Source organism: Accipiter gentilis, chromosome 26 (genome assembly GCF_929443795.1).
Source record: "Accipiter gentilis chromosome 26, bAccGen1.1, whole genome shotgun sequence".
NCBI classification, from domain to species: domain Eukaryota; kingdom Metazoa; phylum Chordata; class Aves; order Accipitriformes; family Accipitridae; genus Astur; species Astur gentilis.
Window position 1 is genome coordinate 17,814,350 of NC_064905.1, and position 27,250 is coordinate 17,841,599.

Consider the following 27,250-nt stretch of genomic DNA (forward strand, 5'->3'; position numbering starts at 1 on the left):
GCGCAGATGAGTGAGCTGTTGCTTCTGAAATGATGCTAAGCAGCAGATAAGCTGATCTGACACGCTGGGGTGCTCCTTGCAGAGAGCTGCTGGCCCAGGAGCCGAGGCAGTTGGCCGCGGTGGCTCCTTCCCTTCCCTTTGCATCAGGAGGAGTGAACGAACCGGCTCTGTGGTGGCGTTTCTTTGCATTTTATCCGAGTGACCTTGCTCGCAAACCCAAGCGGTGTCCCACGCAGCTCCAGCCCAGCGCTCGCTTTCTGCCCCTTTGGACCAGTCAGCGTTAGATTTGCTTCCAGGTGTTTTTCTTGAGCATCTTTGAGAAGACATCCAGTAAAACAAGGAGGGAGCTCTGCGAATGGATGGAAGGAGGCAGATCTTGCATTTAAGGAAAAGGAGAAAAGGTGCCTTATCTCCGCAACGAAGCCCTGATGGAGGCGGTTGGCATGTCTGGGAATCAGAGAATAGAATCATAGAATCATTTAGGTTGGAAAAGACCTTCAAGACCATCAAGTCCAACTATTCACCATGCCCACTAAAGAGAGCTGGGAACCGAAGTGCTCCGGTGAGCCCACGCTGGCGATACAAAGGAGGAGCTGAACAGTGGGCAGGGCTGGCGCTGCCCCAGAAACATTCTCAAGATAGGGTTTGGGTGGTTTGTTGGTTTTTTTTCCTGGGATTTTTTTTTGTTTTGTTTTTGTTTCCCAAGGATTTCAGAAACCCTTGCAAGTGTTCGTGCCCTGTGGAAGGGAGCTGGGCTCTCGTTGCAGGGGCTGGCTGTGCGCGGCTGCCGGATGCCCGGCGTGGACCAGCCCAGCCTCCGAGGTGGCTGCTCTCTTGCAGAGCCCCGCAAGTCTGGTTTGCATTATGGGTGAAGTTTTTAGCAAATTACTGCTCCTTTCTGCTCTGTTTCCATCAAAGAATGGGCAGAGGCCGCCCAGCAGTCTGAGGACAGATTTTTGGGTTTTTGGTGGTTTTCTTTTTTGGACTAGAGCACAGATTTGTGGGGGTTTTTTGGTTGGTTTGTTAACACATGCTTGGTTCTTATCAGGCTGCTGCTCTGCATCGTTTGCCTGACATCTCTATTGGGGGATTTACTGCTGTCAGTTTGGACCGTGGGATGCCGTTTCCCCCCAAAATAAATGTTTCAGAGGAGCCTTTGTGGCTTTGGTGATGCTGAGCCCCACCAGATTCTGCGGGCAATGCCTGGGCTGTGCTCAGGTGGCCTTTTTGGAAAGAAATTTAGCAGAGGTGTGAGAGCTGCTACAGCCTGGGGGGGATTTGCAGGCGAGGGGGACTCGGATCACCCCGCTGCCTGGAGCAGCCCCATCGGGATCCCCCCCCAAGACTGGGGTCAGATGTTACGTGCAGAGTTGTGGTTTGCAGGGAGATGGATTTTGGGGAACCCCTAATTGCCTTCACCGGTAAAATGAAATAGGGTTTTCTCGCCGAACCTGGCTCTGACACCATACAGGACGGCAGCAACAAATGGAATAGAGGAGGGAGAGAACCAAACCAGAAGGTGGTTTCCCATTAAACTCTCAAAAACCTTCATGGCAGTGAATCTTTCCCCCAAAACTTGTACACCGAGCTGTCTCCAGATATGGGGTAATTCACACATATAGGCAGAAGTGGCCGTGCCTGGGTTTCGGAATCCTCTTGCTTCTCGTGCTACACCACGAGCAGGGTTTGGTCTATCGAGGGAAGCCGAAAGAAAACGCTGTGCAACACCTTCTCTTACACAAGTGTCTCCTCCTGTGCTTTAAATCCAGAGCTGCCCCAAAGGGGAGCTGCCACTGGGAATAGTAATTTCTCTTACCTGCTGCCCTCAAGATAAATAGACTAATGAAGCCTGACATTTAAAGTAGTTTTTAATCCAGGAATACAACTTAATGGCTAAATAAATACCCATGTCTGGCTTATCTTTTACTTCTATGATATCTTGCTGCCACCTCGGAGAAGATTATAAATCAGCTGATACTTGTGTGCAGAAAGCCCAGTGCCTGGCTGTCAGTCGGGGTTAGGATGCAGGTGCCATCAAGGCTGATTTGGGGGTGGCAGCAGCCCTGCCATGATGGCCTGGGGGGGACCTGCCCTGCGGGAGATACTTGTGTTTGCAAAAAGGTGTGAGCTAAATTACCGAGGTTGGATGTATTTAAAGCTTAACTCGTGCAAAACTGGGACCGCAGGGAATGCCTTGTGTAAATGGTTTCCTTGTTAAATCTGGCAACAGAGTGTTTATCAGGACTTGCTTTAGAGCTTTGCTCTTTTTAGTGATTTTGAAAATAAGAAAAAAAGATCTTTTATTGATTTACCCAGAAAATATGCTTAAAAGACCTGTATGACTTGCGGGGCAGCTGAGCTAGTGAAGTTTCCCTCTTTTCAATTATTCTTTGCTTCTGTTTTTAAAGCAAATATACTGATGCGTGGCATGACAAGTGTAAATTATTTTCAAAGTTAAAACACTTAGTCTCACAAACATTAAAAAAAAATCATGCCTCATCAATGTCATAGTTTTGTGCTTGTAAGAGAACTGTAGAAGCTATATGATTTTTTTTAAAAAAATGAAGGGAAAAAACCCTATCACCTAGTAATGAAAAAATAGGCTTTGGGGTTTTATGCAGATATGGACCAAAGGGGAATTTGTGTTGGACAGTACTGAAGTAGCTTTTTTCAAACAAAGAAACAGAGAAAACTGTTAGCAAAGGATCGTTAATAATCACGTTCATGCTGAAAAAAAATTGCTTATTTATATTTTTAAGTGCAGGGTTGTTCCCCTGTGAAGCAATCCCATCCCATTCCAGTGAGACCATCCATGCTATGTATAATTAAACATGGAACTATCGTGATTTTAACGATCTTAATGCTTAAATTTGACAGCTTTTGGTAGGAACGTTTCCAATGCTGTGTCGTGCCACAGGCTGACGTGATTTCAGGGTCTCACACCGGGGACCCCAGAGGTCAGGGCAGATGCAGGAGGAACGTCCCACCAAGGATTTGTCTTCTGGGCTCAGAGCCATTGCAGTCGGTGTGCAGGCAGGAGAATTCCTTGTATCACCAAATTCATATGCGAAGTCTACCTTTTCACAGATATTTAAATGCTGTTATTTGGAAGGGCAAATGATTACTGTAGCAGAGGTGGTATTGGATGGAGTAGAAACCTCTTTTTTTATAAGGGCTTCTGCACTGAGGACTTTTTAGGGAGGGAGGAGGGGGTAGCAGTAATTGGGGATAAGGTGACATCCCAGAGCATGTCTCTTGTCCTCGATTCATTTGCAGTTAGCGCCAGTGGTTCTCAGCTGCTATTTAGGGGACTCACATTTCATTTCTCAGTCCCTCTTCTCTCCTTTTCCTTCAGCTGGGAAGTTCGGGGGAGCCACAGCAACCTGGCTGCCATTCTCCACTTTCCTTGTGACGGGTCTGGCAGGGCGTGCTTGGCCACAGCTTTCGCCAGAGCTTTCTTCTCATACAAAAATGTGCTGAGGAACCGCATCGCCAGCAGACACTGTCCCGCTTGCGAAGATTTACAGCGTAGCCTATAGGAAAGGATGGTCCCTGCTCCCTGGCTGCACTGCAAACCATGCTGCCTAGTGACCCAGGGCCCTTTGCAGGCATACTAAAATACTGTCGTGCTCTTTTGTTCTGACACTTTCCTCCTTCTCAAATGTAAGATTTTACCATTTTTTGAAACCACAGAGACAGAGATTGAAGGCAGCCCTTTGAATCTGTTAAAATTTGACTGCAGGGTTCCTTCTGACCCCTGTGCTAATTTTTAGCAGAGCAGGAAACATTAAAAATAACTATGAGAGAAGATTTCCCAACTCCAAAGGATTGTCCTCTTAATAATATCTGGCTTTGTTTTCACTAGATATTTTCCCCCCTTAAAATTCCTGTAACGCTGCTAGAGCAAGTACATCCCTGCCAGCAGCAGTAATGGCACTGGAGGAGGAAGGCAGAAGGCCAGTTAGCCAGGCTGGCACCTAGGCTTGCTCTGAGCAGGGGTAAGGAATGTATGGGGAAAATGCTTGTTATTTATTGGAAGAGCTTTTGCACATGAATCGGAGCTCATAAGCTCCATGTCTTCCCTTTTTGGTGAACTCAAAACTGTTCCCAAGCCTTCAGCTGATCTCGGCATTGGGTGAAGCTCGTTTTTCCAATGAGAGGTGATATTTGGTGCTGTATCTCAAGACTTCGGAGCTTCTACTGTGAAACAAAACAAAAAAATCAGAATTTGTTTTAAAACATATCTGAACGTAGCCCCTTCCTCTGAAACTGAAATGTTGCATGGACAAACCAAGGCATGCAGCAAGAGCGCATGAAGCAGTAACGAGTTCTGCTCAAGCCCCAACTTCTAATCTGACACGTGTCTGCGTTCTCAGCATCACTGTATCAAGTATATGTCATTAAATAATATATCATTAACGTATATCACCAAATATATATTATTATATGAATAATGTCCTCACCCGGGTGATGGCAGTGGGGGATGCACCATGGTTTGGGTCGTTACGCCCGCAGGAACACCACGTGCTTACGTTACTGTTTGTGAGGGGTGAAAGCAAGGCAAGAATTGCAATTATCACTCACCCCTGCTCCGTGTCACTAGCTCTCCCCTCTAGCCCAGCTCCTCCCAGCCTGGCAACCTGAGGGCTCCAGCCAGATGTTGCGGATATATATTTTCTTTATCAAACTGACTGCAACATTTCCTCTTTTCTCTTCAAACATGAACGATGCCTCGCAGAGCTGCGTTGGCTTGGTGCCGAACGCAGCTGATCCTTACTGGTCTGTGGTCAGAAAATGAGATCTGAGTTGATAATCAGCTAGAAGTGAGCTCTGACATCCACCGAATTATGTGGGCTGGGACCACATCGGTGTCGTCTTCCTTGAAGCACCCAGGATCGATGGGGTTTGTCCTGCTTGGCCAGTGCAGCGATGGTTTTGGCCACAGCCATGTTTCAGGGGAAGTTGGTCGAGTTTTCTCTCTACCTTGTCTTACAGCATCAGGTTTGTCCTAGGCAGAAAATTCATCCCGTCTTGATGTACTGAACATGTAATTATGTAAAGTGCGATCACTGTGTGTGATTTGGAGCAAAAGGCTTGTAACTGAGAATGGGCAAAGGCATGAGTGAAATTTTTCCCTGGGCAAAAAGCATAGTATGAAGCTACTGTGATGCTTTCTCTTAATTAGGCCCTGTAATGGGGTGCCCAGAAAACTCACCTTTTTCTTATACTTTGTGCAGGTCATGTAAATGGAAGTGATTTTTGTCTCCCCAAAATGAAAACTTCTATAGAGATGTTTTTTGGCTGGAGGAATAAGTGGTTATTTCTTGTTTTCCTGTTTCTTAGTTATCAAATAAACTAAAGATTGCTTCATCTTTAATTAAATGACATGGAGCAGAATTCAAATAAGACAATAATGAGCTCAACACATGGGTGCTCCTCAAAGTTGCAGGCAATCAAGTAAGCAAGCCCAGATTTCAGATGCTCTCTCCTACGTTACACGTGCAGTCCTCTGGCTGCTCTCGGAAACCTGGCCTTTGCTCATGCAGATGTATGGCTGGGCAGGTAAAGCTGAGTCAATTAAATCTCCACTTCAGACTAACAAAACATTTAAAAGTCTGAGTTAGTCTTGTCTACTCAGTGGCACAGCTGGCTGAGAGCCCCTTTGAAAGCCCGACAGATATTGTTTCTCTCGAGCATTAAATGCTTTCCCTCAAACAAACATCCTTTGAATAGGCTATTGTTTTTCCTTCTGGATGTCCCTTTGTGGATTGATACAAGAATAGCTAAAAGCTGCTGAACTGGTATTGTGAATTTTACAAAAAAAAAAAAAGAAAAAAAAAAGAAAAAATTCTGGGACTTCTACTCCTTTGAGAAGTTGAATGTGCTGCAAGTTCTCTGCTCGGGTCCTGCATTTTGTCCTCTAGAGGTCAGCGAGTTGCATCAAGAGCTTCAGGTGAATCACCTCAATCAATCATAGTTTCAGGAAAGAAGCTCCGTGCACCCCATGCCTTTCCCAGGTGTTATAATGCAAGGAATTGAGGTGAGATAAAGCATGGAGCGGGTGTTAGGGGAAGGAAGTAGTAGTTTGGTTATGACCTGTAAGCCTTTGCATTAATGTATGCAACTGCATTCGTTTATATTTTTCGTTACTGCTATGTAGCAATTGTGTGCTGGTAATTCCTTATGAGAAACAATACACATCAGGTGAACAATACAACCTATGTCTGGTGACTTCAGAAATCTCGTGTGTAAAGAAAGCCTCATTTATTTTTGGTTGAACGTCTCTTGTACAGCTCCCTTAGTCCTTATAATGCAGGTACCGATGCCCTGCCCAAGATTCAGCCACCTGGATTTACCTTTTTTCCTAACAGAGCTGTGTTGTTTCATATTCTAAGCCCCATCACCATAACCGCTCCAGACCCATTTATTCCTTATTGATGGCCGGAGCTGTGAGCTGGAAGGATGCTATTTTCAATGCAGCCCTTAGGCTTCTCTTACGCACCTTTCTCTTTTTTGCTCAATTTCACCATCCTAGATTTAAGCTGCACTAAAAAAGGTTCACCCTAATCGGTTCCCTAAGAAATACAGAAAACTCTGGTGCTTTATCGTTGCGCTAGACCGTAGTCCAAACTACATTTGCTTCGGTGGGTCCTCCCGGTTTACAGGGCTGCAATGCAAGAAGATGTTTCAGCCCAGCATGTCTGTAGAAGGAGCCAGGAGGATGCGCGTGTGGCCGTGTTGGGCAGACGTAGGAGGGAGCGGGTGCTGATCCCAAGGAACCGTTCTGCAAGTAGCCCTTGAATTTGCAGCAGTAAGTGACAAGAGCGAGGCCAGGTTGCCGCAGGGATGCAATGCCCGCCGTTCGGCACAGCCCACGGCTCGCTCCGGAGCAGATCCTTGCCCAGCAAAGCATGTGAGCACGTGTTGGAAATCTGGGAACTGAATCAGGTGTCCGAGGGCTTTGCTGACTCGCGACCTTCGTGCCGTGTCTCTTCGGGAACGGTTTGTAGGGATGAGCCTTCTTTGGGTTTAAATGAGGAAAAATTTTAATTTCTGGGGTGGCAGGTCGTGGATCGGTGGAAACGCTGTTTTGAGATTTACTGAAACTGTTGGGTTTTGAACAGCTTCTCTGCATCCCCAAGTGCCTGTGTGCCAGCTCCAGCTGACAGCGGGGGCAGCTTTGACTTTGTCCATGGGCCTTGGAGCATCTGTGCCTCCTCTCCCCACACGCATCCTTACTCAAAAGCAAGGTTTCCTATGGCCCAATATGTTCAGTGGCTTCCTGTTATTTAAGGGCTGCATCCCAGAAACAATGGGGAAATAACCATTTATCACGTCAATTTACCGCGCGTTCCTGCGGCAACCCTAGAAAGGGGAGACCTGGGGAAGAACTGGGGTGACCAAGTGTTCGGTCCTGCAAATACAAGAGTGTTTCCAGCTTTGTATCGCTGCAGATGAGTAAATCACTCGGGTATCAGCCCGCAGGGCAGATGCACCCTTCCTTCCTCCGCAGCAATGACACTCCTTCCCATCAGTGAGATTTACCACTGTGGGCTGAGGGTGATGGCTGATTCCCACATCTTGGGTAAAATGGTAGAGTTTCAGCAAGTCCTTTTGCCAAAACAAATGGTTCAGATCTGAGGTTGATGTCAATGACTCCCGGGATCTGTTCAGTTTAACCAAATCAGGCAAGTTTTACTGCTGCTTTTTTAGTCTTTAAAAACGTCAGGGAGTCCCAAGCGCTGTGCCAGAGCAGTGTCACCTTATCCCTGTCGCTAATCCTGTCGCTTCCTTTCACGCTCCTTCGTACTCTGCAAATTGTTTGATGCCTCTTACTGTACTTCTGTGAAACCTTCCTGCTGGATTGCATGGATGAAGGATTAGGTATATAAGTAACATAGCCAAAGATTGTACTGTATGTAAGTAGAGCCTCTTTCAGAGCATGACTGATATTGCTATGTTTGTAAATTGATTATTTTATTATTTCTTTTTTAATAATACTGTCTTTTTCTTCCCTTTTCAGGGGCCTCTTGGTTTGGATGGCAAACCAGTAAGTAGCACCGAGTACCAAACATAACATGTCTTTATTCGTACTGCTCTGCAATAGATGGGCAGAATCTCAACTATTACTCATTTATTACTACATATATAACTGTTTAGGAGACAGAAAAAAATATTCTGTGGTCTGTAGCACATGGAAGTTTAAATTCTGAGCCAGGGCTGGCCAGCACAGCTCGAGGTGAGTTTTCTCTACCTGTCAGCTCATCTCGGCTGCTTCTCCCCTTCCTGTGCCAGCTCAGCGAGCGGAGACGTTGCAGATGGGCAGCAGGCCAAATTTGGGAAATAAACTTCAGTAGCAGCTTGGAAGAAGCAAAGTCAGTAATCTTGGTTGTGTGCTCCTTGTAGTACAAATGGGTATCATAAAAATAATTGTTCCCAAACTGGGTTCATTTGCCTCCAGAGGAGCTCAGGTGGGAAGTGCTTGAGAGTGCTCGGTGTCTATGCAATACTTGGTGGAACAGCCTGGACTTCATTTTATCAGCCGTTTTCTTGACTTCATTTTTACTCGGAAGCCTTTTGGATAGTCAGGTGCTCCAGCCTTTTCTTACTTATTTTACAGAAACACAGACTTTTTTATTTTTATGCTAGCTGAACGCTAGCCAGCTCTGATTCCTTCGACTGGATGGTTGCTGCAGGAGGTTGCAGCTCAGTATTTTGTGGCCAAATCCCACTCTATTCCACCATGTTCACTAGAGGGCACCATGTGAAATTTTTCCAAGCTCTGGTCCTAAACCATCTGTGATTTTCAAAGTGGGCAGAAGTCTTTCAGTCTTTGCAATCGAAAAGTTACTCCAGATGCTTATTTTTAGCCAGCTGGGGAGCGTTTTGTTATAGCTGTACATTGCCGCGGTTGGTTTTTATCCTACCCCTGAAGATGACAAACGTGAACGAAAAGAAAACTAGAAATAAAGCATTAGAAAAGAAAAAAGGCAGGCCAGCTCACACGGCTGTGCTCAGGGCTTGGCTTTGAATTAGCAAAACCCCCTGATGGAAGAGCAGTGTGAATGCGAATGGCTGCAAGTCGTGCCGGTGCACCGGGCGGGAGCGAGACCTCTGAGTGAGAGGCAGGGAAAATCTGGACGAAAAAGCAAACTTATCAAATGGCCAAACTCCAACCAGACTGTTTGTGATCTCTTCCGCGACAGCAAGGGGCCAGCAGCGATGCTTAGAGCCAAATTAACAGCAGGAGGGATGCTGCGTGGGGACGCGGATGCTGCTGCTGTCAGCTACTGCATCCCACCGGGTCTCGCTTCGGCAAACACTGTGAATTAGGCCGAACCCTGAGATTCGGCATTTTTCTGTGCTGGATGGAGGATGCAGAGCAGGCACATCAAAGCGTGGCTCCTGCGGCTTCTCTTTGGGGCTGCAGCGTCTCTGCCTGCCCGTCTTACGGAGAGCTGCTTAGAGGGGAAGATGACTTATGTCTTCAGCAAATAGGCCAAAGAAAGCAGCCCATCCTCCTTGTTTATTTCAAACAGATGTATAATTGTTGTAATGATATGCTGAGCATGTGTTTTTCTAGAAGTGATTTAATACTTCAAGAAATCTCTTGCATCTATTTCGAGTCACGTGTTTGCGAGCGGCTGTCGCGGTCCCTGCCGGGCCCCGGTCCTTCTCCCATCCTCCGTCCTGGCGAGAGCAAGCAGGACCTCACTGGGGCTTTTTAGTAGCGTGCAGCTCATGTGAAGCAGTGTATCAGTTGAAATAATAGCATGTATAACTTAAAATAATAGCGAACGTGGCTCAGGTTTGGGAATCGATGAACGTAGTCTCCTTGGTTTTGATGTTGTGTGCATTGATGATTCTGCTGTTTCTTAACTCGGATCCTTCTTGCGTATTTCCAGGGACCTCCAGGACCAAAAGGGGAAAAGGTAAAGACTGCATTAACACGTGGCTTTGGGGGAAGCAGCTGTATATCCTCCTTCTGCTGTAATTCTTTCGGTTCAGATTACCCCAATACGCCAGCATGACATTAGCACCGAGTTTTGTTGGGACGTGGAGCCGTGACAGCAGCTTGTCATGTTGCCCTTGGAAAAGCCCCAGGAAGGGGAGGGCAGAAAGAATTTGCAAAAATGTAGGAGGAGTAAGCGTGGCCTTAAAGCTCACCCATGCTATAGGGTTCCTGCTAACCCATTGAGGGTTAGGAGAGCGGGATACAACCCTCTTCTTGTTTTCCTCCAAGAGCAAGGCTGTCGGCTCCATCGCTCTGTGTTTGCATGACATCCTCCTACAAAATTAGAGCAACCAAAGAAGGTCATTACTGTACTGAAAGTGATGTTAATCCTCGCATGTGTAGGACATAAGCAGTTGCTGGGGAGCCTTAGACTTGGAAACAATCCGCTATTTCTGATTTATTACCTGTTTCATCGCCTGCCAGGGCAGAATCATTCCCTATTGTGTTGTCTTGAGCCCTTCTCCTCCCTGGTTTTGAATACGTTAAGCAATAGGACTCTTCCCACTTCCCTTGTGTGCTGTTCCCGCGTCCAGCTGACCCCGCGCTCGGTCCTTCGTGGTTGAAATTTGAACTCTAATAGCTGACCCTTGCTGTTTTGCCTGATGCGCAGGGTGAAGCAGGGGACATCGGCCCGAGGGTAAGTAGTGACACGGCACGTTGATTTGTTCTAAAATCTGGTTGGGTTTGGTCACTGCACAAAACAAAGCTCCATGCAGCTTTGTCGCTGCAAACCGAGGTACGGTAACGGTTCTGGAAACGTTTAATTTTGCCGTTGGAGCTCTTTGTGGTGATGGTTTTCCTAACTTTGACCGTGGGAAAACAAGAGATAACGATCTCCAGGTACCTCATGAAGGGTTTTGCTTTTACTGGGCTTTTCTATCCCCGATGCCCTCTTCCAGTGTCAGAGGCAGACTCCATGATTCTCTTGAAGCCGTGCTCCTCTTTTGTTGGTATTAGAGCACCAGTGTGTGGTGGTAAGACCTGGTGTCCCAAGGAAAGGCCCGGCACGGTGTTGGGCAGGATGGAAAGTTCCTCCTTTCTTGCTGAGCTACCTGCCTGGGAGTGTGGTGGCATGCAGGCGATACCTAGGCTGCCTTTGAAAATAAAGGGTTTAAAGTAACTGGGAAAACTGTTTTGGCCATAACATAGAGAAATAAGCAGAGTTTTGTGGAAATGGCTCTCATGGGGCTGCGTGAAGTTGAGATTTACTGCAGTGCATCAGGATAGGTCCCCACGGGGCACAAAGGGGATGCGGCCGTCCCACGGTCCCCGCAGCGGTGCTGGCGATGGCAGCAGCAGCACGAGGTCTCCCGTGTTGGGGACGAGGCGGGAGGGCTCACCACGAGGTGTGCGGTATTTCCGAGGTGGGCTCCGTCGCGGTAACGGAGGTGCGGTTGGCCGCGGGTTACGGGTGCCTGCTGGAAACCCCGCAGCAGGAGTGTGATGGGATGCTGGCGTATGGGCCTCATGCAGGGGCCGGATTCGGAACTGGCACCCGAGAGTCTGCTGGTAGGTTTAGATGCGGTTGCTGGAAACGTAGCCAGGCCCTCAGAGGCTAACATTGGGCAGAGATGCCTCGGAGTCATTTTTCTTTTTTCCCCCTAGAGGCTGTTAAGTCACTTTTTGAAGTTGGTGTCATTTTCTGAAGCGGCTCCCAACCGTCTTGGGTGCCTTTAGAAATGTCACCCTCGGGCTCCGAGCGCCCCTAAAACTTCTCCGATAGATTTATGCCCTGCGTGGCTAAGGAGGAGCTCGGCATAAGGTCTCAACCTTGTCTAAGTGCCCACCCACGTACTCAGAAAAGGCTTTAAGAGGTGATTCAGCGGCACACGGGCATGAGTTTTCAGTCCTCAGCTGGAGCTGTGGATGACTTTGGGGCTGGTGACTCGGGCGATGCCGGAGGAGATGCTCAAGCTCCGAAGCCCCCGTGGTCGGTGCTGCCAAATAACGCAGGAACCCACCTCCTGCTGCGGCTCCTCTTTGCGCTGCGGGAGATGCTCGGGGAACGGGCTCCGTCTGGACTCGCAGGGGCAGGTGCCAGCTCCCATGGTAACATTTGTCCTATGTTTTAATCTACTGATAAAAACACGTGCTTTTTTTTTTTTTCCTCCTGATGTGCATTTGTCCAGATTTTGCTTTACTTTTAGATTTATTTACGTCTTTTTGCACAAGAGTAAGAAAAAGGCTCAGAAACAATTTGGGAGGAAAGGGGGAGAAACGAGCCTGGCAGAGCCATGCACAAGTAGGTCTAACAACTGGTGCCTGGCTTTGAAAATAGCTTTCTTTATGTCTCCAGACACTCAGGGTTGCGGATTGGGTACGAAACTTTTTAGTACCATCTGGCCTAGATTATTTTTTATTTCTTAATTTAATCTGTGTTCTTCCTCAAATTTCAGCGGTGGCTTTGTTTAGCTGATTTTGAAAGATGTGTCGCAGCAAGTCATCGCATCAACGGGAGGATAAATAACTTGGAATATATCCAACGCTGCCTCCCTTGTAAATGTGCATGTCTATGGGCGGTGGAGTGGGGATCGTGTGTGTCAGTGAACACAAAAATATTATCATTGGGAATGATAGATTAAAAGAGAATAACACTTGGGGAGGCTTTGGAGGGACTGTCTGCAGTGGAAGTGAGATGAAGACAATTAGGGATTAGCTACTGAATATGTTCGTGTGTGCGCTGCTTCTCTTTCTGTCTCTAATAAACACCTGCCACCAGCATGGACAAAGAAGAGATTATTGCACATGTGAGCGTAATGCAGATGTTGGAGAGTGATTTTGGGGAGGTGAGGAAGGAGTTCACGTTGGCCCGAGTTAGGTGCTGAACGCTAGTGCTTGCAAACGGCATCAGGGAGGCTGTTGTGCAGCCTCACCTAATCAAGATGGAGAATAAACCTACTCAAATATACTGACAAAATGCACGTAAGTGTATTTCCAGGCAGAAAATGAGAACAGAGTCCCTCTGCTCTGGGGAGGAAAGAGAAAGTCGAAGCAGGACGCTGCCAAGGCTGGGACTGGTGTGCCTGATATTTGTGCTTGTACTTCCCTCTTAAAATCAAATATATTGCTACCGCTGTGAAAAGGACTGTTCTCATAAGCCAGACTTGCTCCCTGAGCCGGCACTGGGCTGACCACTCTGGACTGGGTGATCTTGTTCTTACTGATAGTTCTGGTGTTTAGACAAATGGTGGGATTGATGGATCTTTGCACATCTGTCGAGGGAGGTGGCACCAGTAACGTTTGAACCTGTGTATTGAGTTGCTGTGGGACTAAACACTGGCATGGCTGGACTGGCTTTACAGCAACAGGCTGGAGTTTAGGCTGCAGATAGAAAAGTGGCTTCTCTCTTACTGTCTGCAAAAAAGTAAGTGCTTGCCAAGCTCACATTTCAGATAAAAGCTCAGCACGGAAAGTGTCCTGCAGAGCTCACAACGACAGTCAACAGAGACACCTATGGATACTTCTATTTTATTTTATTTTATTTGCTTACGTTGGAACATTATGTTGAAATGGCTAAATCTAGTAGTCTAAAGGTGGAAATTACTGGTGTTCAAGGTTCCTGTGCTCTAAGACTCCATTGCTGCACAGAGTCAGACCCAAGAGCCAGTTAGCCCAGTGTCCCATGACCAGGTGGGCCCATCTGTAACAGGGATTGTTGAAAATTAAATGTGTGATGGCTGGATTTGGTGGGATATGGCGTGTTTGGCCTCAGAGCAAATGCAAATTGTCATTTCACATCAAAATAGATAGAGCTCTACTTGGAAGGTGTTTACTTGGATGGTGTTCAGCAATCTGAGGGGTAAGAAAAAAGTTTCAGTTCCCGTCTGGCTCCTTGAGCTTTTTTGAAAATCCCGCTTAATGCTCTTGTATATCTTCATGCATATAAGAAGCCATAAAACTAGGTCCTTTGGGTCTACCACAAAACCCTTTGGTCTCAGTAGAGCCTGTTTGGTGGTTTCTGTAGTATCTGGAGGGCCTGGCCAAGTGCAAGGGCTCTGTGTCCCCATTAATTTCAATGTGGCATCATCTCGGGTTTTTAAAATCTCAGGATTTCAGTGTTGTTCCTCCCCAAAATGGCTGTATTTAAGTGAGGGCTGAGCTAAAGCCTCTCTCTACAGCTTGAAAAAAATCCTTGGGAGGGGTTTGTTTTCCAGGGCTGATTAGTTTTTTCTATCTGGCTTTGGTTTTCCCCTCCCATTCCAAGATGACTGTGTTAAAATATCCGTGCTCAATGTACCTGTGGATGCCTGCTGCTAAGCCTGTCCTGGGAGGCTGGGTAGGAGGGTGGGCTTGCCTATGCAATATTTACCCCAAAATTGAGTTTTAGGGTTATCTGTTACTTGCGTGAAAGGTTTAAAAGCTCCCTGGGCAATTTGGACAAGAGGTTTGTTTCTTAGAACTCTTCCAAAATCCTCATGGAAGACGTACTGTGTGTTCCTGCTGGGCTTCTCGTGGCTTCGTTCCATCCCTTTGGTCCTCCTACGGATGTGTGCAGGGATGGACGGGGGAAAGGGAGACGCAAGCAGTGTGCTGAGAAAGGAAATGTCTTACTGCTTCTCCCTAGATAGATAAGTGGAAAGGCTAAAAGACAATAGCAATGACTACTGACATGGTCTGAATACATTGTTTTTGCATCATATAAATCTGAGAGATTTATCTGTGTTTTGCAGGCTGGGGAATACATCAGTATTCATTTTAGCCTCTGAAAAAAAATTATAATATTTGGTCTCAGGAGAAATGCTGGGATATATCCCCTGTGGGGTTTACTGGAATAATGCTCTTTATTCTGCAGAAAGCCCTGCAGTAGGGGAATCCTCTGTACCCCAGCTGCTTTGAATGTCCTATTGTGCAGTAAACTAATGAAAAGATACTTGTTTCCCTCTGTTTACAGCTTACCAAGCTCCAGTGTATCCAGAACGTTAAAACAACCACTCTTGGCTACCCTAGATTATTTAATGGAATTATAGAATGGTTTGGGTTGGAAGGGACCTCGAAGACCATCTAGTTCCACCCCCCTGCCACAGGCAGGGACACCTTCCACCAGACCAGGTTGCTCCAAGCCCCGTCCAACCTGGCCTTGAACACTGCCAGGGATGGGGCAGCCACAGCCTCTCTGGGCAGCCTGTCCCAGCGCCTCACCACCCTCACAGGGAAGAACTTCTTCCTTCCATCTGATCTAAATCTACCTTCTTTCAGCTTAAAGCCATTACCCCTTGTCCCATCACTACAAAGTCCCTCCCCATCTCTCCTGTAGGTCCCCTTTAGGTACTGGCAGGCCGCCATAAGGTCTGCCCAGAGCCTTCTCTCCTCCAGGGTAACCAACCTCAACTCTCTCAGCCTGACTTCATAGGAGAGGTGCTCCAGCCCTCCGATCATCTTCCTGGGGGGAGAATCGCCTCCCTCGACCTGCTGGTCACGCTTCTTTTGATGCAGCCCAGGATACGGCTGGCTTTCTGGGCTGCAAACGCACATTGGTGGGTCCTGTTGAGCTTCTCATCAACCAACACCCCCAAGTCCTTCTCCACAGGGCTGCTCTCAATGCACGCGTCGCCCAGCCTGTATTTGTGCCTGGGATTGCCCCGACCCATGTGCAGGACCTTGCACTTGGCCTTTTGTTGACCTTCATGAGGTTCACACGGGCTCACCTCTCCAGCCTGTCAAGGTCCCTCTGGATGGCATCCCTTCCCTCCAGCCTGTCGACCGCACCACACAGCTTGGTGTCATCGGCAAACTTGACAAGGGCGCACTCGATCCCACTGTCCATGTCACTGACAAAGATGTTAAACAGCGCCGGTCCCAATACCGACTCTGAGGAACACCAGTCATTCATCCTTATGCATTAATTATCAAGGAAAAATTGTTCTGTATTGTTACAGCCTTTAAAACATATTGTTCTGCTGTGCTTTCGTCTTAAATTCTTGCTCTTTCCTCCTCTGCCTCCCACTTCACCTGGTTAGATGGTTTTTCCCCGGCTCAATCATGGATTTCTGGCTAACGATCAGCTTGTCTTTAGCCGGCGATTGCTCAAGGTAGATGTATCGGATCTGATGCCGCTGGTTTGCTGTGATTCTTTGAGTTGTTTTTATTTCTTCTTTCTGGCTGATAGTGCACTATTGCTATTTTGAGTTGTCGCTACTGTGGCTACATTCAGAAGTGCTTGTTGGGAGCACGCTTGAGTGAAACCCCATTGGATTTAGGGGGAGTTTTTTCAACAGAGGCATAAAAGTGATGTGTTTTAGGATTTGGCCACTTGTGGGAAGTGGGGATCAAGCAGCAAAGTCCTATAAATGTTCATATGAACAGTGCGGGTATTGTAAAATAAAATGCATTAAAACTAGAGTTGTCTAAATCCTTGTACTCTTAAATGTGATGTTTTAATTAGGCAAAATTCAGTGGGAGACTCCTGACTTGACATAATTGAATGCAGTGTTCAGCGTTTGCAATAGGATTTTTTTCAAAACTATGCAAGTGATTTAGGAGCACAGATCTTGTTGAAAGGCCGTGGGATTTGTGCTGCTAAGTCACTTAAGGACTTCTGAAAATCCCACACTTGTCCCTGATTTGAGGGTGGACCACATATTAAATACAGTCCTCATCCTGCCTCGGTGGTAACCCTTCCAGATGTTGCTAAAAGATTTATGAGACGGCCTTTCCATGAGGCTTTCCATTGTGCAGCCACATGGATGTGCCCGGCCACAGCCCCGGAGCTGGGCTGCGGCGGCCGGTGGGGGGTCCGGAGCTGATAACTGGGTGGCAAAGCCCCGTGGGGTGCTCACCTCCGGAGCGGGCACCTACCAAACCTTCACAATCGCACGGAGATACACTGCTGCTTTTTTTTCTTTGCGTCCAAGCGATGCAGGGTGTGAGCTACGCTGGATGTTTATATACGACCTTGGCTGTATTTAAAGGGTACCACTAAGCGCTACTTTTGTGTGTGTGTGTGTGTGTTTATTTTGGTGTGGTGCACTAAGCTATGAAGTGTGTGCATGCTCTGGGCCGGCATGTTGTTGGGACTGGGTTATTTCTGGGTACTGTCAAATTGGTGGTTTCCACGGAGAGTCGCTGGGCAAGGCTTAATGAGATAAAACCTCGTTGGAAGGCATTGGGCAAAATCCTCATTAAGGAACCAGACCCAAAGGGCGTGAATCGGCCATGAGCTCGCTTCCAGCCTTCCCAGTTGGAAGCTGTAATTAAATTCCTCTGGGACGGCAGAGGCCAGCGTGCCGATGGCCCAGGGATGCGGTGCATGCGTCGCGGGCACCTCGTGGCCGACGCCGCTTCATCTCACCATGTCTGTGTGAACTTCTTCCAGGGTGATCAAGGTCGAGATGGAGCCACTGGTCCCCCTGGTCCTCCAGGACCCCCAGGTGCCCGGGGGCCTCCTGGTGACACGGGAAAAGATGGCCCAAGAGGACCTTCAGGCCCCCCTGTAAGGACGGGAGATGCGCAGCGAGCACGGGCCGGGCAGTTCCCACCCCAGCGAGGGAGAGGAGGGTGAAGGGTGTCCCCTTCACCGGTGCTGCCACCCCAACCGCTGGGTCCCCAGCCTGGGCCAGCAGTTGGGCTCTGGTGGCTGCTGGTACAGCAAAACTTTGGGGCATGGGGCCGAGGGAGCAGGAGGGGCACCGTCCATCTTCAGTTTCGGAGCAAAGAGCTGGACCCAAAGTGTGTATTTGCAGGTGCTGGTTGTCATTCAGAGAGCCCGGAGGAGATCTCTTCCCCAATCTGTAGCCTTCGGATGACCTGTTGCAAATCTCCAGATCACCGGCAATTTATTTAATTAAAAAAAAAAAAAAAAAAAAAAAGCTAAAACATAATGGTGCTGAACATTCTCCTTACTGCTGAGCATTTTGGAGAATGAGCGGTAATAGCTTCAACGTGGGCCTTTTTATTTTTGCAGGGTTTCAAAGGCGAGCCGGGAGAGGACGGCCTCGTGGTTAGTATTGCCCAGAAGCATCCGTGTGTGCGTGCCTCTCGCTTTACATCACCCTTCAGCTCGCTGCAGCAAGTGGTTTTGTGTCACTGCTTATGGAGGCCAAAAGACCCCACGGGAAATTATGGATGCCCTAAAATGGGTGTTTGTCCAGGGGTACCTGTGCCCTGGGGAGAAGAGAGACCAGTCTTTGTCCCCTTGGCTCCTCTGGAGGGATGTGCTGCTCCTGTATCCCCACTGCTGCCCCTCTGAAGCCTCCTGGCACTGTAACTCCAATTCACTAAGGTCTAGGTTGGATAAAAAGGTGCTCGTTATACATAAAATACACCAGCTGTAAAAGAATATTTATTATTTACTGGGAGCACAAAGAACTTACGGCTATATTTGTAAGGGAAGATGAGAAGTTGGTATCTATGTCATTTTTTTTTCATGGGAATTCAAGTACTCTTGGAAATGTTTTTATGCTGTTATACTCTATTGTCAAACAAGTATACCAACTATTCTTACATTCAACAGGGTGCCAGGGGACCTCCTGGACCAAAGGTGGGTAATAAGTAATTTCTCAGCTGTCTAATTTTAATATGAATTCTTGAAATATTGCTGTGCAATGGGGGTGGAGATGAACATAGGTATTTTGCACTGGACTTGCACTCATCTGTATGTATCAGATACAAAATTTCTAAGGTATCACGTTAGCCATTGACTTGGAGCTGCAAATGTCTGAATGTTGTCTCCTACTCAGTATCATACCCACTGCCCATGTTAGAACCTTGAAATGGGAGTGGAGGGAGCCACGAGGGGCTGGACACTGGTGTACTGTGGGAATGTGCTTTCTTGCATTTGAGGAGGATAAAGATGATCAACACAAGCCAAGTATTTTAGTTTTACAATGAATTTTTACTATCTATATAGATGGTCTTATTTTCTATTATATCCCTAAACTTCTTTCTTGTCTGTGTGTGTTGCTGTTGAAGGGTGATCCTGGCATCCAAGGCAAAAAGGTAAAATGGTGATTTTTTTTTTATTATTATTATTATTTTTTTTTTCCTTTGCATTACTTGGTGCTCAACTAGGGAAACCAATGCCAGAAACTGATGAAGCTCTGGCTGTCCATACCGAGCCCTTCCTTTTGTTCCCCAGGGTTTCTCACACATGAGACCCTGAGGCATGGGCACGGCTGTGCCTTCAGCCTGGTTTTCATTACCACAAGCAAGCCAGAAGCTGCAATCACATCTGCCCAACAGACAAAGAATAAAATAGCAAATGCCAAACAAAGCAGTAGGTCTTGAGCCCTTTTGCTCCAATAATTCAGGCTGAACCGGGAAGCGCCTGGAGGCTGTTATCTGTCCGGGGGCCCCTGGGCTGGGTTTGAGGTTCCTGGGATGGGCATCACCAGGCAGCACCTCGGTCTCGTGGGGATTGCCCACTCTCTTAAGGACAGGCACGCTGCTTGGGTCGGGCGTTGAAGACTGCGGGAGATGCACGTGTCCAAGCTCTCCACGTTTTCTTCTGGTGGTGCCATCCAGTAGTGGATAAATCACTGCCTTAAGCTGAAGCGCTGACAGGGCCCAGCGTTTCCCTCTTACTGCTTTGCCCCAGAACAGACGTGGCCGTGGGTGTTTTTCAGGCCAGAATTTGGCTTAAAAAAATTTCATGACTGGCTAGTAAAATTAACCTCTTCAGCACCTACGAAGTGGTCATGCTTCATTGTTCTCCTGGATTAAAACAAGTGAAACAAGAATCTCCTCCTGGCAGATGGGTGTACTGGTGACTTCTGATGGAAGTCCATGAAGATGAGTGGTAGCTTGCAGGAGGTCTTTGGGATCCAAAAAGCCTAAATGGATTAAATACCTAATTTCTATTAAAGGTGGGAGAGCACCTTCCTCAGGGCCTGCTGTAGGCAAATGCTGGGAGATGCCCATCCACTTCCCCGGGAGTAGGGGACCATGCTGGAGCCTCCTGGGCTCCTTGCTGCAGCTTTCCCCTGGCCTCCTGCAAACCTGTGTGGGTCTCGGTGGGATCAATGACACTCAGTGGGGTCAAATGACGTGTTCGATCCTAATGATACATGTGTAAGAGCTCATTGTATTTCACCTTTTGTATTTTATTTCATCAGGGTGATGATGGGATCCCTGGGGAACCAGGACTTACAGGCCCTAAGGTATGTTCTGCTCTGTGTCCATCCAATGTATGTGCTCGGCAGCGCCTTTTGCTATCTCGGTTCTTGGCACAGTATCACAGTTGGGGCAGATAGAGAAGCACATTTCTCCCCTGACATGGAAAAAGAACAAAAAAAAAAAAAAAAAAGAGAGAAAGAGAAGCATAACCCACCCCTCTACCACGGTAGCTCTGCCCAGAAGAAGTTTGCAAACGCAGCTTGTTGGCTTTGGCAGAGAATTGCTATTTAGAGGCTCCTCCTGCAGAAGTGAATTAGGGAGTGTTGCTGGGGGTGGCCCGGAGCAGGGGTTCGGGACGTGGGTTCTGCTGCCCAGATCAGGGTGCAGCGGGCTCTCCGCGGGAGCCTTCTCCAAGTGCTGCGGTTTTGGGGCTAACTTTATGGCTGAACATACCACCCGCAGCCAAACTGTTAAGCCTGAAAACTTTGTTTTTACCTCAAAGACTCCCCTTGTGCCCCTACGCAACGTGATGTATTTCAGGCTAGAAGCAGAGCTTTGCTCATTCATGTATGTAAAAGTAAAGCTAAAGCAAGAAAATTATAACCTGAAGAAATCTGCTCTCCGTCCTACCTGTATAACGTTTATTGAAATTGTCTTGTTTTCAGGGAGAAAAAGGAAGCGTGGGTCCCAAGGGAGAGAATGGCACAGATGGCTTGCCAGGACCCAAGGTAAATAAATGTCCATTAGCCGGGAAGCTGGGCACAGCCCTCTTGAGGCAGAGGGTTTCAGCTGAGTAGGTGTTTTAGGCCTTTGCCTTCTAAAAGGCTCATAAAATGCCCAAACTGAAATAAAACAGGGGTATGTTAAGTATTTTACCTTTTTGTGGTGATGAAAGCTGGATTCCAGCAGAGAACAGTGCAAGAGTTTTTAAAATCGTCTCCTTGCACGTTTTTCATTGAATTGTCTCCTTTTCCCCAAGAGAGCTAAACCTCTGATCACATTTTGATCCGATGTATTGATGGCTGCAGTATCGCTTCAAAGCCTAGAGCACTTAAGTGCCGTCCTGTTCTACGGACCTTCCTAACTGCCAAGAAACGCAATAAGACACTCTTGATATGTTAAGTGGTGATGATGAGACCCGGACAGCATTTGTGAGCTGTTATTTTCCTCCTCAGCTGCTTCTTATTTAGTATGATCTGTATCCAGTCGTGTTTTCTATATCAAACAGTCGTGGCTCCTTGTTGGGCAAGAAACTGTGTATGATGGAGAAATGTGGGCTCAGGTGACCCTTAGCCATTTTTTTTCTAAAACCATAGCAGCAGTGCTGGTCTGTTCCCTCTGGGATCTGCTGAATTGAGTTTTCTTACGGAGAGTCTTTGTGTTTATACCATTTTTTTACTTTTTGGAGAGCTTTAATTTGTCCAACAAATGGATTTCCATGGGTATGGCAAAAGGTACGTTTTTTGAATGCTGAACTGAATTTTAGGTCACTGCTGTGAGAGTGCTATAGCTTTCCAAAACTTCCCAATTTAAAAAAAAAGGGGGTGGGGGAAATTTGGCAGAGGCCTTTTCCTTAAACTCGTCCTTGAAAATGGTTTAAAAGTGTTGGCTGAAACTTTCCACAGGCAAAATTCAGCCTAAAGCAAAGAGAGGGCTATGTGAAACTTCAGCACAAAGAGCCAGAGCTTGGCACGCTCAGCGCGGACAGCGGAGCCGGCGAGCGGCACGGCACATCGCCGTTACGGGCAGCTCGGCCCCGAGCAGGCCACTCTGCTCCCTCTGCGATGAGACATTTTCTTACTGTCAACTAGCTCACACCAATGTTATTTTTTGCAAAATATTTGCTCTGAAGTCAAATCTATTTTTTTTGCTTTCCTTGTTGGTGCCATACTTTTCCTAATCTAAACCATATCTTGGCATCTCATGTAGTTACAGTATTTTTAAGATAAATATCCTATATTTTCCTTGGTCTCTTTGAACCAAAAATGTGATTTTGATTTTCAGGGTGAACCTGGTGAGAAGGGAGGAATTGGCTCCATTGGACCCCGGGTATGGATGTTCAGGGTTTTGCTTTTTCAGTTTGGAGTTGTGTATTTGCCTTGACCTGAGCTGTACCCCACCACCTCTTTTTGCTTAGTATGTGGTTGAATTGCTTCAGGATCATTCAGTGCTAGAAAACAGAGATGGTGCATGTTTAAACAAATCATTATGTAGGTACTGAACGCTGCCATGGGAGATAGCTCTGGGAAATGCAATCAAAATCCAATTTTGTTATCAAAGTGACCATCCTGTGACCCTTTTTTTTGCAAGAGGGAAGCTGTGAATAGTGATAATGAAGTGAGGATTTCTATGCACTTCTCTGTTACGCAAATTGATGCCCTTTTGAGGTTTGGTTGGGTGACGGTTACAGCTGTCAGTCTAGGAATTGATTAAATCGATGGTGTTTGTAAGGTGAGAATCCCCAAACGCCTGGGTGTCAGGTCTTTGCTTTCATACCACCTGCTTCTCAGATGCTGCAAAAACTAAATAGGATTTGTCCCTGGTTGCAGGGTCCCCCCGGCCTGAAAGGGGAACAGGGTGACACCGTAGTGATAGACTACGACGGCCGAATCCTGGATGCGCTCAAGGTAAGTCGCAGCATGGCCATGTCAGTTCCTGCGGGTTACTGGGAAAGGACTGAAAAACTGCCGAGCTTTGCCATGGTGACGTTGTGGCGTTGTGTCTGTCCCCGTCCTACATCTCCTTCCCGAGATCTCGGTCTCGGCACAGAGCTGGACGGGAGGGAAGAGCTTATTGCATCTGGGAGCTGAGGATATTTGGGATGTACCAGCAAAAGAGTGGCAAAACTCGAGGCTGTGAACTCAGGCTGGGTACCAGGCTTGTGGGATCCGGCTGTGGGATGTGAGTTAATATTCTGCAGGTGAAAGCAACCTGACACAGCCCGTGACATATAAACACCCGACGCAACGAGTGCGAGCAGCCAAATTACAGCTTAAACACTGCTGGCTGCGGAGCGTTCTTCCCATGGGATGGTGCGGAGCTGCGATTTTCACTGCGCATCCTCTGGAGCGGTTTTCTCTGCAAGCGGCGGTCGGGATGCGGGAGGAAGGAAAACTGTGCCCGAGCCCCAATCTGCCTGACCGAACAATGCTCTACCATTTTTGTTAAGATGAAAGAAGCTGAATAGAATAAATACTTAATTACAGATATATTTGAGAACCATCCTAATTGTTTTATAACAGGCTGCAGGGATACACAAAGTGATGGTAATTACCGTTTGCCAGATGTCTGCACGGCATGCAGCTTTGTGAGTGGAGTTTGTGGAGTGCAGTGGTTGGAGAGGCTCCATCGAACGTCTGGAGGCTTCATCTGCTGGGCCCAGACCCTCTCCCCTCTGCTGCATGCGGAGATTGCCGAGGGGCACGTCATTGAACCTCCCTAACTTTGCCGTTTTCCTGCTTATGAGCTGTTTTCAGTGTTTGCGTGTTGACCCGTCTCACGGACGGTGCTTTGGAAAGGGGTGGCTCTACGTGGCTTCCAGTGTGATTAAATGTAACAGTATCTGAGTATGCACTCATGGAAAAAGGTGCTTGAGGATATGATACCGTTTTGTTTTTCAGCTGAGCGAGACCATGCGTTTTGCTGTTTGAGATAATTTGCAAGTTGAAACATATTTGTTCATCTCGAGGCGGATCATGGTCTCCACACCCAGAAGTGCCCAGGAAAACCAGATTATTTAAGTGTGCAAGTTTTCCTGCTGTTAGTGCTCGCACAAAGTCCTTCGTTTCCCCTCTTTAATTGCACCTCCCTGGCTGGTGGTTGCTGTTTTCAGCAGGATGCTTCTCCCCAGGCCGCCTGCCTGGAGCTGGGAGAGTGCAAAAGGAGACCACCAGATCTGGGGCCACATCTCCAATAAAGACATTTTGCCTCTTAACACACGTACTGCTGCACCTGTACACCCGGCTAGCTCCGGTTGTGTTTTCATTTGCATCACCATCCCCTGTGCCGGAGGGGCCCTTGGGTGGCTTTGTGTCAGCTGAGCTTGTGGTGGGTGGCGTTTGGGCAACCCCGGTCCCTCAAGTGTCTGTTGTAGATCATGGTTGGGAGCTTCTCCCAGCTCGTCCCCAGCAGCATGAAGACAGCGTGCTTTAATATTAGTCATGCTCACGCCCGTTTTGTTTGCTGTGTTTCAGGGTTCGCCAGGTCCCCCAGGGCCACCGGGCCCCCAGGGTGCTCCAGGTCCCAAGGTGAGCCCAACCTCTGCCATGCAGACCTTGTTTCCCAGGGAGCGATGTGGTCGTTAGCAGCTCTCCATGTAGCAAGTGTTTCCCAAGCCAAAATAAGGCAAGCGATGCTGGCTGTGGGACTTGAGACTACACGTGGTAAAGGAAATGCTATTTAACACTTTCTTGGGCTGAAAAAGGAGGTTTTCACACAAAAGCCGAAGATTTGTTGACCTCTCTCTGGACTCCAGCCTCTTCTGGAGGATGCTGTCCCAGAAATGAATCTGCTCCCAATCCCACACCTGATGGGTGAAATCCCAGCCCCTCCGAGACTTCCTCACTGCATGTGGCAGGAGGCAGAAGGGAATGGGAGCAGCAGTTGTGAAGAAGGGCCGGCAGTCCCAAAGTCCCAAAGGCTGTGCCGAGCCGCCCTCCATCCCGCCTGCCCCGTGTGCCACTTACTGCCCCCGCACCGCATCCGAGCGGGACTCCTGTCCTCCCGCTTCACAAGGAATAGCCGGTAACCTACAGTCAGCTGTAGTTTCTATAAGAGAAGAATTTAACCTACAGAAAAGCATCTCTCGGGATGGGGCAGGATTTCAGTGCCTCTCGAGGTCACCATGCTGCCCAAATCCAGATGAGCCGGTAATGCTGGCACATCACTGAAACCTCCTTGCTGCTGCTCCTGAGCCTGGCGATGCCAAACCCGTAACCACAACGGTCGATACACGTGAATAACTCATTTCCTTGCAAAATGCTTTCCCGAGATGATTTTCTGATTGAACTTACCGTGGGCTCCCCTTTCTTTGTGTCGCTTCAGGGAGAGCTGGGCTTGCCGGGTCCACCTGGACTGGACGGTGAAAAGGTGCGAGGGGCATGGCTGGAGCGAGACCTCGCGGGAGCTGAGTTAAAAGGAGTTTACTTGTGTGTCTGTGAGAGCTGTTGCTGTGAAAAGTAAATCTCAGCTTGCCAGGAGCAAGCTCCTGCCCTGTAATGTTCAGCTGCATCTCCTTGAATTAATTGCCCTTTGCCTACGGCCCTGTGCTGTGAGTGCGCAGATGCTGCTCACGGTCACGTCTGCTGGGTTAAAGGGGCTCCTTTTACGAGTGGTTCATCAGACACTGTCTCAAATTTTGTCATAAACCTTCCCAACCTTAACTGGCTGCAATCCCTGCTACAGCCCAGCCAAATTCTGCTGCGCCTGCAAAATTGGCATATGTAAGTTTTAATGTTAAAACGTGTTTTTTGTGAGCTCGTGCTGCGATGTGGAGAAAAAGAGCGGAAAGGCAGAAATGGCTGTTTTGGGGAGGGGGGGGGGTTAATGGTTTTCTCCTAAGCAAGTTGTTTTCTGTAAACTTCCAGGGTCCCAAAGGAGCAAAGGGTGACCAGGGCAGCGTGGGAATCGCGGGACAGAAAGGAGAGACAGGAGAAATGGGCTTAGCGGGTCCACCGGTACGTCCCTCCTTCTGTCCCTGTACGTCTGCTGCTTGGTCCTTTAATGTATCGATTTCTGCAAATGCTCAGGATATGGCCGGGTTTGCCGATTTAAGCAATGGCCTCTCCGCACCGTGTTACTGCGGAGCTGGAGGATGCGGGAGCTTTACATTTTCTTTGCTAATGATGATGATAACGGCTTATTCAGAAGGTGATCTAAGCCGGTAGGAAAAGGAGAGCTTTTCTCAAAGTCCCCTGGGGATGAACATGAGCTTTGTCTGAGCCAAGGCTGGAGTTTAGGGGAAGACAAATGTATTTTTCTCTTGGTTTTGCTTGCCTGGAAGATTCACCACATTGGCGTTACACTGTTATCTTTCAGGGAGCAGAAGGGCCAAAAGGAGACAAAGGAGAAAAAGGAGACACCGGGTCACCCTGTTTGCAGAACAATCATGTAAGATCCTGGCAACATAAAGCCTCTTCCATGATGTGGGGTCAGGTGAAATCGGGGTGTGCAGGCTGGAGCCACCAGTCTCACATTCATCAATGTAGCAGAGGGGAACAAAACCCAGCTGCTTTCTACAGGAACCTTCAGATGCATCTAAACGGGGTTTATTTGTTAGGGAAGAACAGTTTGCACGCTCGGCACTGCAAAGTTACTTTAGATTTTGCATTGATGGTTGAGATACTGGATGCTGCTGTTATATTTTGTTCCAAAAACATACTGGGCTCCTTGCAGTTTTATAGGATTTCTGCATCCTTTTTAACTTATTCATGCCTTTTGCTAAAAAAAAAGAAGTGGTGGTGGGTTTTCATATCTTTTTTTATTAATGACATGAGAGGTCTAATTTTGTTCTGGGGTTTTTGTTTTGGTTTGGTTTTTTAATCAAAAAGTCTAGTTTCCTCCAGTCTGTACAGAAAATGGCATCATTTTCCATTACATCCATTTTGCGACTGGCAAATACACTGAGTAGTGTGGCTTACATTTCTCATTTCAGAGGCTATCTTGATTCATGTGCTTATCGAGACTCATTTGTTTGTAAGTCCTAAAGCAGCTCTTTGATTAGCAGATATTTTGGTTAAAGCCATTAAATCAGAGAGTATTAAATCATGATTCTGGGCCGTGTGAGGTTTCCATTCCCAAACTGTCTTCTCTCTGTGCCCAGCCCCGTTAACACGCCGTTTAATTCCCTTCTGCAGATCATACCTGAGCCTGGACCCCCCGGATTACCCGGCCCTATGGTAGGACTCTGGAAAGAGGCTCTTTGAGCATGGCTGCAGATTTGTTATCGCATGTGATTAGTTGAGGACAAGGGTGGCTTGCTCTGTTTAATCGTTGTGGGCTGCTGTGAATCCAGGAAAAAAATGAGGGACGAGCTACAGCACTGGGTGCTCTTGTTGGAGAGATGGAAGCACCTGATTTAGGAGACTACGTCAGCATTTGTGGCATATTGTGCAAATAACTAAGCTGTTCCTTGGGATGGGAAAAAGATAAAACCTTGTGGGATGGGAAAACCTGTTCCCCACCACA

The 27,250-nt window shown here is 47.6% G+C and overlaps 1 protein-coding gene across 1 annotated transcript in view; it reads left to right on the forward strand.

Annotated features, from left to right (window-relative positions):
* Window positions 1–27,250, forward strand: part of COL23A1 (collagen type XXIII alpha 1 chain) — a 192,699-nt gene that overhangs the window by 157,404 nt on the left and 8,045 nt on the right. Inside the window, exons 6-22 of the mRNA XM_049830000.1 lie at window positions 8,024–8,050; window positions 9,906–9,932; window positions 10,626–10,652; window positions 15,973–16,044; window positions 17,328–17,444; window positions 17,916–17,951; window positions 18,465–18,491; window positions 18,923–18,949; window positions 20,065–20,109; window positions 20,731–20,793; window positions 22,070–22,114; window positions 22,615–22,692; window positions 24,259–24,312; window positions 25,109–25,153; window positions 25,651–25,740; window positions 26,102–26,173; window positions 26,920–26,961. Of these exons, the coding sequence (XP_049685957.1) occupies window positions 8,024–8,050; window positions 9,906–9,932; window positions 10,626–10,652; window positions 15,973–16,044; window positions 17,328–17,444; window positions 17,916–17,951; window positions 18,465–18,491; window positions 18,923–18,949; window positions 20,065–20,109; window positions 20,731–20,793; window positions 22,070–22,114; window positions 22,615–22,692; window positions 24,259–24,312; window positions 25,109–25,153; window positions 25,651–25,740; window positions 26,102–26,173; window positions 26,920–26,961 (894 nt within the window). The remainder of the gene's footprint in view (window positions 1–8,023; window positions 8,051–9,905; window positions 9,933–10,625; window positions 10,653–15,972; window positions 16,045–17,327; window positions 17,445–17,915; window positions 17,952–18,464; window positions 18,492–18,922; window positions 18,950–20,064; window positions 20,110–20,730; window positions 20,794–22,069; window positions 22,115–22,614; window positions 22,693–24,258; window positions 24,313–25,108; window positions 25,154–25,650; window positions 25,741–26,101; window positions 26,174–26,919; window positions 26,962–27,250) is intronic.